Genomic DNA, 10945 nt, shown 5'->3' on the forward strand with positions numbered 1-10945 from the left:
GTAAAGCAACTGGAATATACCAAACGAAAAAAGCAGTTCAAGAGTCTAGTTTGAATAAATGAATCCAATTAGGCAAAATGTCACGAAACAAAATAATTTGAAAGCGTATATTACGTGAAAAAATAAGTCACTTGATCACTTGATTTAATGCTATCAAGTTTGCGAACTAATTTGTTTAGAATATGTAGTAGCTATGTTTAACTTATGATAGTTATCTGAACTTTCTACTAAATTACATGAATGTTATCTTGTTTTAAGATTACATTGTATATTTAATATGTTCCTATACTCATCGAACAAAGCTCTTCAGTGCAAGAGTTCTGATCTGGAATTAGATTCCTTCCTTGTTTATAGCCTTATGAATACTGCCACAAAAACAAATTTTAACCTTGTCCGGGACACTTTGCAAATAGGCTGCAGCTCGCTACATGCCCTGTCTGCCTGCCGACAAGGCTGCTCGCCACAAATGTGTGTCTGATGCTGTGATGGCCACACCTCTTCATCACTTGAGAGGGTTTGGGGAGGTTCACAAACATACGCATCCCCACTTCACACACTCACCAGGCACTGTCAGTCACGCATCGTCAAAGCAACAGGTAAGTCGGTGCTTCTTTTTTTTTAGCCTTTTCAAAGCAACGGCAGTTAAAGAGACTGTGTTGTTTTGAATGTTTAATTTATTTATTGTATGATTGTGCTTGTAGTGTATATGTTTGTAGACTTTAGGTAAGATGTTTGTTCGAGTAACATGGTTAATTCGGATTTTTTCTGAAATTTCACACACCCTACCAATCTAAAATGAACATTTTATTCATATTGAACATTGTATTCCTTTCTTCTTCTTCTTCTTCTTCTTCTTCTTCTTCTTCTTCTTCTTCTTCTTCTTCTTCTTCTTCTTGTTCTTCGAGAAATATTTTTATATTAACTATGATCAACTTTTTTAGATAGTGAATATAAAACATTTGAATTAAGAATATATGAATATAAGAATTTATATGAATTTGAATAGAAAATGTGTAGTGAGTGGTCACTGGTAGAAACAAATGTATTTTATTTATCTACAAATCTTGGAATAGGCTTTCAATTAAAAATGAGGGATATATCACTTAACAGATGCATTCACATATTGCTGGTATTCTATTTCATCAAGATTATTTGCTATCTTTTATTTTCATTTATTTAACATAAAACTCAAATAAATCGACACCTCTATTTAAGGAGTACGTTGGTGATTGATCATATTCAGGTCATCTTTGTCAGTTAAACAACAGCAACAACCTTCTATAAAACAGAAAATATATTGCTCAGGTGGTATTTATATATTGCTATATGTGGTATTTATAACATTTAAGGGAAAAATAATTGAATTATTAGTAAAGTGGTTACTTATTTATATTCAGTTGACCTGCTATATACTCTAGTAATTTGTCCAATTTCATTATTTAACCTTCTAATTACTTGCTCTGTATGAACAACATGATGAAACCCAAGAACCCAACCCAGTCACAGTAACTACACCTTTGTGGAATGAGATTCCATATTTTTACATATCCTATAAAAGACCTAAAGATAAAAATATATATATTTTGAAGATAAGCAAGCCAGAGTGGAGAATTTAGACATAAAGGAATAGGTATTCAAAAGTATTTGATGAAAAAATTGCCCACATTTTCCCAAATTTGATATATTAGTTCAGAGTCATAATGCAGATTTATAGTGTAATAAACAAAAAATTATTAATGGTAAATTGAAATCAAGGTCTTTGTTTTCTTACTTCTGCTTTTGTTGTTTTATATTAATAAGGTTTCTGTTGTAAAATTCATAAAACAAGTAGTGTTTTTTGTTTCATTTAAATTGTTTTTTTCTTTTGTTTTTTTTTTTAGGTACATTGTACTTATATGTGGGGTCATTGTAATGTACTGATTCATTAAAAGTGAACAAGCAATTAAAACCAAGACTAATTCAACTGACTGCATTGTGGAAATGAATCTGTCGCCACCCAACCAAAGCCCTCTTAAGCTTAATGAAGACAAAGCCGACGTAATGCTCCCCTGCTTCCACACAGGTATGTATGAGGAGCCCCTCTCCTCCTACCACAATGGATCACTCATCTCTCACCTTCTGCGAAAAACCATCTACAGCAAGTGGCCCCCTCTCAACAACAGCCACCTCTACTTGGGGCCCATGTCTGTATTGGGAGCTGGTACAGTGAATTCAGGGTCCTCCATGGCTGAGTCTGCTCTGGAGGACCGGAGTAACATGTCTTCCAAGGATAGCCTGGGTGAGTCAGTGTCCCCTGGGGGTCCTCACTCTGGTGGGGTGAGCACTGAACCTGATCACCCACTGAGCAAGCACCACCAGGCCAAGAGAGCCAGAGTGGAGAATATCATACGAGGCATGGCTGGCTCACCCAGCGACAGGCCTCATGGAGAAGCAGAGAGTGTTGAGGGGGACGTCAGCAGGTATGGCAGAGAGTCATATAAAGAGAACAAACGCAAACAGAAGCTCCCTCAACACCAGGAACACAGTCACTCTATGGCTATGAGCCCAAATAGCAGCACTAATCTAAGCAAAGATGAAGAGTGTCAGAAGCTGAGAGAGCAGCTGCAGAGTATGCAACGCCTCTTACACCAACTGCAGGAGAAATTCCTACAAATGTATGACCACAGTGAGACAGAGAATGGAGAGACGGAGGAAGAAGATGTTCAGCAAGACATCCATGAACCATGGCTTGACTGGAGCACGAAACCTATCAGCCAGATGCACAACTACACTGGCCGGGTGAAAGAGGACAGCAGGTATCTGAGCTCAGAGACAGGCCAAAAGGAGCTTCAGGAGATGTTGAAGTGCGAGCTGTCCCAGGCTGTGGGCAAAAGTGTTGATATGGTGTTCAGGAAGCTCTCCGCAGGCCTGCAGAAGCAGTTACCACAGTCACGGTTCTGCCTGAGTCCAGGGTACAGTTCAGGTATAGAGAACCAGGCCCAGCAAGCCTGTGCTCCAGAGCTGCACGACTCGGAGGACGTCCAAAAGCTCAGACCTTTAGAGCACTACGAGAGCACACCAGCGCATAGCCCAGAGCATCAGACAGAAGCTTTGTCCCTGGTTGTCCAGAAGCCTGCTCTCAACCAGCTGGGTTCAGTAAGCCAGCCGGTGAAGAGGCCCTACCCTCTGCACCAGTCACCTTTCCAGTTCAGCTACAGTGCTCCTCTCCATGATAGCCAGATCCTGGAACATCTCCTCAAGTATGGACCTCACGGTAATTTCGGCATGATCCCTTGCCTCCCAGCATCCTTGGACAGAACATCCCCAGACTCCATGGACATTTCCTGGGAAAGTATGGCTATGAGGCCCAAGGTGAGCTCCAGCCACCTTGGCCAGCACCATCGTGCCGGGGCAATGAGGCAAGTCACGGTCGATGGCCTACACCTCCCTCACATCAAAATGGAGTGTGGGGACCTGCAGAGCATGGCAGAGAGGAACACCTTCATGTCACTTAGTATATCCTTTTGAAGCTCATGGTAGGACACGATTTGTGCAGTATTTTCAGTCAAAGGTTTTGTTTTGCAAGAAATATCCACGATTAATTGGCTATTTCATTTACCACAGGTGGAATATTAGTGAAGTAGTTTATCACCAGGCATGCTTTTTGTTATTTATATATAATTGCCATTGTGCGTCCTTTTATACAAATCTTCTGACAAATATTCAGGCACTTTGCTTGACTATTTTCTAAACTGCCTTGCTTTTCTTTAATTTCTGTTATTTTCTATGCAGCGCTATATATATATATTATTTAACACAGAGAAAAAGCTGAATGAACCACTAGCTTGGAGGCCTACCTTGGTGAACAATGAGTCGAATTGAGTGCTGCACTGAGCAGTTCCACTAACACTGACTTCAAGGAGAATTTTTACTTTGATCTTGGTAACCCCAAAGAAAATTGTAGCATCTTCTTTAATCTGGGCCCAGTAATGACTTTAAGTCTAGAAAAAGACAAATAAAAAGGAATACAAGGCTTTGATAAGAATTGTCAGGAACAAAAGCCAATTTTCAAAGGCAGAAAAAGCAGCAGTTTCTGTTCAGGAAATTCTCTTGATTTTTTTTTTCTCTTGACTTGAAAAGGTGTAGAATATGCTGCTGTACTCTCAATATGATTGGAATGGATCAGAGAGGTCACTTCTGGTTGTTTTTGAAAAAGAAGCTCTTTGCTGTCATAATTCAACCTCTCAGCCTTGATGCTCCTCAATGCATACAACATATGTTGTTATGTACAGTGCCTTGGACATTTGGCCTTTTATCAAAAAATATGATACAGGAGTATTTTGGGAGCAATATATATATATATATATATATATATATATATATATATATATATATATATATATATATATATATATATAGTTAGTTAGTTTGAGAGCTAGCGGACTCTATCCACCCACCCACTGGTTTAAGCAAATGCTTTCTTTAGGATGTGCTGCATATTCCCCCCGTGATGGGCTACAGCATACCTCTCTTTGAACAAATTCTCATCAATCTTTTACTTCAGTATCCCCATTTCAAAGGCACTATTTCCTAATAATTGCATGCACTCTTATAACCTTTCAGTGGATAAGATGTCAAAACGCAAGGTGTGGAACTTACAGTGTACAGTGTGGGGAGAGAAGCCAAGCAGACCATCAGTAAGGAACAGTTAAGAGCTGCTCTGATGTAAGAGAGAGAACACTCGTCCACACAATCTCATATCTAAATTGTATTTGTCTTCTCAGTGTTTTCACAACAAATTAATTACCACTGCTGAACCTGAAACTAAATGCTTTCAGTGAAAGTCTCTAATTGAACTCCCTAATTTAATTTGTTTACCTCCTTTTTTCCAATTAGCACATACTGTTGTGTGTTTAATTGACTTTTTGGGTAGAGTAGAATTATATCTAAATATATTTTGGTTTGGATTGCACAGTAAATTACCATTGTCAAATTAAATCCTACAGAGTAAAATAGAAATATATATATGGTTGCGTAAGTAAATTTAATACCAGTAATGTACCGTGAATCAGGTCTGTAGGCAAGCACATTTTTGTTGTTCTGTTGTTGAGTGAACAACTTTAATCACTTCTTATAAGTATATGTGCTTTATTACTGTTTTTATTACTGATATATTACAATGTAATGAAGCCCATATATATTGGGGCTTCATTGAATGAATTGATAGCCCTTAACTTTGCTACATTCAAGAGGGTCTAACCCCCAACCATTTGAAGAAGGCCAAGCTGATGTTCTTCTACACACGCTACCCAAGTTCAAATGTACTGAAAACCTTCTTCCCAGATGTCAAGGTACAGCATGACTCAACTACATAGACTCTCCACACAGCTTCATTTTTGTTAAGGACACTTTCTTTCCAATAATTACACAGGTATAATTGATTTATTCTTGAGTTTCCTTTTTCTTAATCTAACCTAGAAACAACAAAGTTGTAACAAAAAAACTAATCTATCTACACAACTTTTTATGACACTATTTAATTTAAAAAGGAATTATAATCAATTATTTAATAAACAACAACAGTTACTATTAATGTTGTTCATAAAACTTACTCCAGCCATATCAAAAAACTAAATATATGGTATAAATTATCTTTGAGAGTTTAAGGATTACAAAAAGACTTTAGGAATTTAGGGTGGTTTATCGTTAACATGGTAAAAATAAAAGTTCCTCAAGTCAGCAAAAGAAGACAAAAGGAGAAAGATGAGGGTGCTACGTTCCCTATTCAGAATGAACCCCTCAGTGCTGTGTGACCAGTGGACTGTCAACAGCCAACAATAGAGCAGTGCTGAGCCCCACAGACAGGAGAAGAGCTTAGGCCCTGCAACAACAACCTGTGTACACTGGCAGCGCATCCTGTGAGCGCACTCCATGTCCTGAGGCACAAAACTGTTGATGACTCATCTAAATGGCCAAAAAGCAACAACTGTTTGGAGGGGCTTATTATCTCGTGTGTTCCTGAGTATAAAGCTCTGTTGTCTTGTAAAAGCCGGCTTGGTGAAACTCTTAGACCTTTATGAATTGAGAGAGTTACATTTTCAGTTTTAAACTCCCAGTGATGCCCCATAGCTTCCACTGGTCTACACTGGTGCTTTCTAGTTGAGGGCAAGTTATCGTGCGCATGGTTTTAATTGATTAAAAGTAAAATGTAGTGGATTTTAAAATTTTGTGAGCAGTCATTAATAGCACTGACAACATAGCACACCTCAAAGTAAACCATTGGGCATATAATTAAAACAGACTTAGACCTCAAGTTACCAAATTCACCAAATGGACCATAGCCATCAGCGGAACTTTCCATATCACAAAGTAATTGGTTATCATAGATCACTTTTTTTTCATTTCAAACAGTGAGACTGCGACATCTATAGCAGGTTGGCAGGCGATATGCTGACTTCCTCTACTCCTCTGGCATTTCCTGCCGTGTCTCACAGAGCTGCTGGGTTGCCATGACCTCCAGGGGTTAGCCAGGGGTTAGCCAGGGTTGCATCTCCACCTCATCCAGGGCCGTCCCTTCTTTGGGAACCCCGATGAACAAAGGAAAAGCTAATCCCAGTGTCTGATTCCATCCCTATCAGGAGAAGTCAGTGAGAGGGAAGCTTCCCGCTGGCCTCTTCTCTTCTCACCCAGTGCATACAGAGAGAAGAAACGCCTTGATGGTGCTTCAGCCCCAGGCGTTTTTTTTAATCCCCATCCTTTCTTTCCCTTCACGTCGGGGATGAGCAGATATAGTGACGAGGCTAATGTCAAGACAGCTTAGCCTGCAGTTTTCATGGTTGGTAGTTTATGGGCAATACACTGACGGGAATGACTTAATCAGTGATAACAGTATTAAGAGTACAAGAATGCAAATACATTTAGCCTTTGTCCAAAAATACAAAAACAAAAGGGAAAAGCAAGAAAAAAGCCCATTACTTCCTAAATGAGTTATTTCATGCTTTTTTAAAATCTGTAATATTGCTGACATTCTCTGATAAAGTTTCCCTCTTTTTTTTTTTTAGTTTAATCGCTGCATAACCTCCCAGCTTATCAAGTGGTTCAGTAACTTCAGAGAGTTCTACTACATTCAGATAGAGAAGTTTGCCCGACAGGCCATCGTGGATGGAGTGAGTGATGTAAAAGAGATGTCTGTTACCAGAGACTCTGAGCTATTCCGTGCTCTCAACATGCACTACAACAAAGCCAATGACTTCCAGGTATGCTGTCTTACATTCAGGTTATAATGACCCAGAATTCCATTCTGAATTATGGCAAGTGATATTGTGTCTGATATGATGTTAATACACAACAAATTTATGAGACATTTTTCATGAACACCAAACAACATACCACTCAGTTATATTCCAAAATCATCATGTCAGAATTCATGTTTCTGCATAGCCTGTTGGATTTGCTCTTTGGTTTCTGAAACCCAGAAATTCTATGAACAACCACACTGAGCAGAGTAAATGTCTGTGTATTCATTAACTCTAGGTCAGGAGTATCCCTTGTTTACAGTGCAGCTCCACTGGCTGCTGTAATTCTGAGGTGTGAAACAGAATTGCAGGACACACACATAATACAAAACAAAGAGGGGGAGAGATGGTGGAGGAAGGTTAGGTCTGGCCCGGGACGCTCACAGCATCAGACCCTGTGGTTGCACTAAAGTCTCATAAAACTGTGGATGTGTAAAGCGGTATTAACTGTTCATTTTATCTCCATATCAGTAGGAATCTGGAAGAAATTTAGATTGGAACCAGTTGAATCGGGTAGTGCTGGTATTGGTCTGATGATTGAACTTTAAGTGAATAAACTGGTATGTTAATTTTACCTTAGAAGTTATATAGGCATGTACTTTAGATTGAAGTTTGAAATAAAAATGATTTCAATTAACATTCCAGGTTCCCTGAGTGACTGCTAGCTATTTTCATAGCAAAGGTCACTGAGTATAATGTGTCCTTCCAAGTGGATTATTCCTGTCACTGCAATAGCTGACATGGCATCAGAAATGCAGCAGTAGGTCATTTAGGAAAATCACAAAGTGAATGCACAGTTTAGGCTATACTCTTGGAAAATATTTGGCAGCATTGTGTAATTATTGATCTTAATGGAATAATATAATTCATAATTTGTCACAAATGTTGGCACTGTATAAATGGGGTAGTGACTGCCCACCACACACACACACACACACACACACACACACACACACACACACACACACACACACACACAACCATTAAGTATTGAAGTCTTTAGATCTAATTGGCTAATGTCTCCATATAAGTCTATAAATGAGGAAAGCACTGTAAAACACCTATCTGATCTGAAATTCCATTCTCTTATCTACTCCTGGGCAGACAGCCCAAAGGACTTCAAGGGCTTTTAAATAATCATGATTTTAAATAATCTGATTAATAATAATCTGAACCAAGATGAGAAAAAGGTCACAAGATATGCAAAATGAAGGACTGAAAGTGCAAATATATCATCTTATGTGTGAAACAGATGTCTCTATTGTTTGTGTTATTGACTTTGGAAATCTCAGCAAGTTCACTGTGATAACTGGGATGAATGAAAAATCAGCAAGAAGAGCCTAAATAAATCAAAGAACCTGGATATCATGTTATTACTTTCATCACTGGTCATTAACTGCCAGTTGAGCTATTCTGCATGCCAAATGCATATATGTCCCTTGGGGGTGATTTGATAAGACATTGTAAGTGCAGTAGTGGTGCAGACAGCTGATGATCACTCTGGGCCTGTATCCTTGGCCTGACCCATGTGTCACCCTGCACCTGTGGCTCTGCAGCCTTTGGGGCCATTATCTAAGGGCCCAGTGGTTCTTTAGCCTACTGTGGGAAGAGGAAGCCACAGAATCCCACTAAAAACAATTTAGGATTAGGAGCAGGCCATGCTTGAACGAAGCTGGGATTGCTACTGCTACGGAATGCTGAGAAAAGAACCACGGATTCCGAGGGCCAAGAGCTGGCTGGTGGGAACCAGCAGAGACAGTTGGCTTTACCTTGGAATAAGACATTCCTTTCCCAGGCCTGGCTTTTGTGCTCAGACACTTAGAGAAAGAAGAATAGCCCATGACAGCCAGGCGACTGCTTGCATAGTCATCCGGGAGACAATGACGGCAGATAGAGCCTCCTTCTTCCCACTACCTGGTCCAGTCTCACCAAATGCATGCCACAGAAGTGCTGTCCCAATTCCTGGAAAGGTCCAGAGCCCTTTCATTCATTATTCCGATCAGTTAAATTCTGAGCACTCTGCCAAAAAATAAAAGTGGTGGTCCGCAGAGGTTGAGGAATGTTCCTGACACTGAGTTTGTTTTATACTTGGCAAGAACAAAGGCTGAAGGTGAAGGCTGTTTTCTGGAGTGAGCACATTAAAGATCACATGTAAAGGCGAGCAGATCGGCGGTGTTGGTTCACATTGCTGCACAAATGAGCAATGCGAACACAACGGAAAAGCATTGGCTTATGCCATCATGCTGCAAAATCAAAGTTTGATGCTTTATTTACTGATTGAAATGTAGATCAATTTGCCACCTGTCTCAATTGCTAGTAGCACTGAATAATTTAAGGCTGTAATCAAATGCCTGCATGTTGTTCCACCTTCTTCATTTTTACATTATTAAGATACTTACTTGGGTTTTATCTGCATCTAAGACACTCTCTTATGTTATCCTTTGTTGTACAGGTTCCTGACAGGTTCCTGGAAGTTGCTGAAATCACACTCCATGAGTTTTATAGTGCTATCTCTCTCAACAAAGACTCGGACCCCTCCTGGAAGAAAGCCATTTACAAAGTCATCTGTAAACTGGACAGTGATGTTCCTGATGATTTCAAGTCATCCTCTTACCTGTAAGTGAAGTGACTGTGATCACTCCCCAAACATGAACTGTCTGCACGCTCACAGGGTATTTTGCTTAGATGATGTTAGATGATGCCAATTCATTAAAGTAGTGTTTTGTATCTAATGCAAATAGAAAGTCAAACTATCATGAAGATATTGTCTTGAAAAAAAAAAAATTACATGTAGCAGAATAATGCTTTATGCTGGCTGCACCAACATGGGGAATCCTATGTCTTATCAAACAAGGTGTGATACAATTTCTGCAGTTGTCGTTTGGCTTCTTTTGTTTGGTTGCTTTTGCTTTGTTTTGAAGGAATTGTCCGTTCACTTTGTACTGCATTTGGAGAGGACGTGTAACATTTTGGTTTTGGATAAAAAGTAACCTTTTGTGTGAAGAAAATGAAAAGAAATTGTGAGTAAGGATTAGGCCATTTTTATGTAAGCCTGCGAGATCATATTTATCTATAAAATTCTGAATGACTGTAATATAATGTCTATACTTTCAAACTTTTATCTCATGAAATGTTGGTAACAAATTCTTAATATGTCTATATGCTACTTACTGTAGTTGTGTAATATGGTAGCCAGTCTTATGACAAATTAATTTTTCAAAGTATTTTAATTTTGAGTTACACTCTGACAAATCTATGGGGAAAATAAAATTGTTTGTATCTTTAATACTTGTAAGCTTTATTTTTTTTTATTTAACTTGCTAATTAAATATACTGTACAGTTAATCAATCCGTTTCTCAATGGGATAGGAAGATCCAGTTTTGCCACATCAATTATCAACTGAAATTAGTGATGCTGAATTTTCACTGCGTTAACGAATCTGCAGCTGTTTGATGTCAGTATTATTTGCTCTGTACAAATCTGGAAACATCTGCTTTCCAATTTAACTCACGTTCCCGCACACGGGTTTTAAAGTGCACTGAATATATTTTACCCTATTGCAGCTCACTATAGTGCCGCTAATCCATGGTATAAAGGCTGCAGTTGAGAGTGCAATAAAGTATGCTGCGCTCATTGTCCTCTGCACACGATTCAAGTTGCGTTTCTAAGG

The 10945-nt window shown here is 39.0% G+C and overlaps 1 protein-coding gene across 3 annotated transcripts; it reads left to right on the forward strand.

Moving 5' to 3' along the window:
- The first annotated feature begins 448 nt into the window (after positions 1-448).
- Positions 449-10554, forward strand: prox2 (prospero homeobox 2). 3 transcript variants are annotated; one of them, XM_081722323.1, is made up of 6 exons: positions 449-596; positions 1881-3495; positions 5223-5330; positions 7041-7235; positions 7749-7834; positions 9727-9866. In XM_081722323.1, exons 2-5 carry the CDS (start codon positions 1981-1983, stop codon positions 7806-7808), a joined length of 1878 nt encoding a protein of 625 aa, XP_081578449.1. In that variant the 5' UTR covers positions 449-596; positions 1881-1980; the 3' UTR covers positions 7809-7834; positions 9727-9866. The 3 variants fall into 3 exon arrangements, 2 of the variants coding, with proteins under 2 accessions (XP_081578449.1, XP_081578448.1); XR_014125723.1 differs by having other exon boundaries at positions 450-596; positions 7746-7834; positions 9727-9770; XM_081722322.1 differs by lacking the exon at positions 7749-7834 and having other exon boundaries at positions 524-596; positions 9727-10554.
- The last annotated feature ends 391 nt before the right edge of the window (positions 10555-10945 follow it).

The sequence above is a fragment of the Electrophorus electricus genome, chromosome 10 (assembly GCF_041902795.1).
Source record: "Electrophorus electricus isolate QZ-2024a chromosome 10, ASM4190279v1, whole genome shotgun sequence".
NCBI lineage: Eukaryota > Metazoa > Chordata > Actinopteri > Gymnotiformes > Gymnotidae > Electrophorus > Electrophorus electricus.

Coding starts and splice junctions, on each gene's coding strand:
- prox2 (XM_081722322.1), top strand. CDS start 1,981: ATGAATCTGTCGCCACCCAACCAAAGCCCTCTTAAGCTTAATGAAGAC. Junction 3,496..5,222: donor ACACCTTCATGTCACTTAGT/ATATCCTTTTGA, acceptor TAACTTTGCTAC/ATTCAAGAGGGTCTAACCCC. Junction 5,331..7,040: donor CCTTCTTCCCAGATGTCAAG/GTACAGCATGAC, acceptor TTTTTTTTTTAG/TTTAATCGCTGCATAACCTC.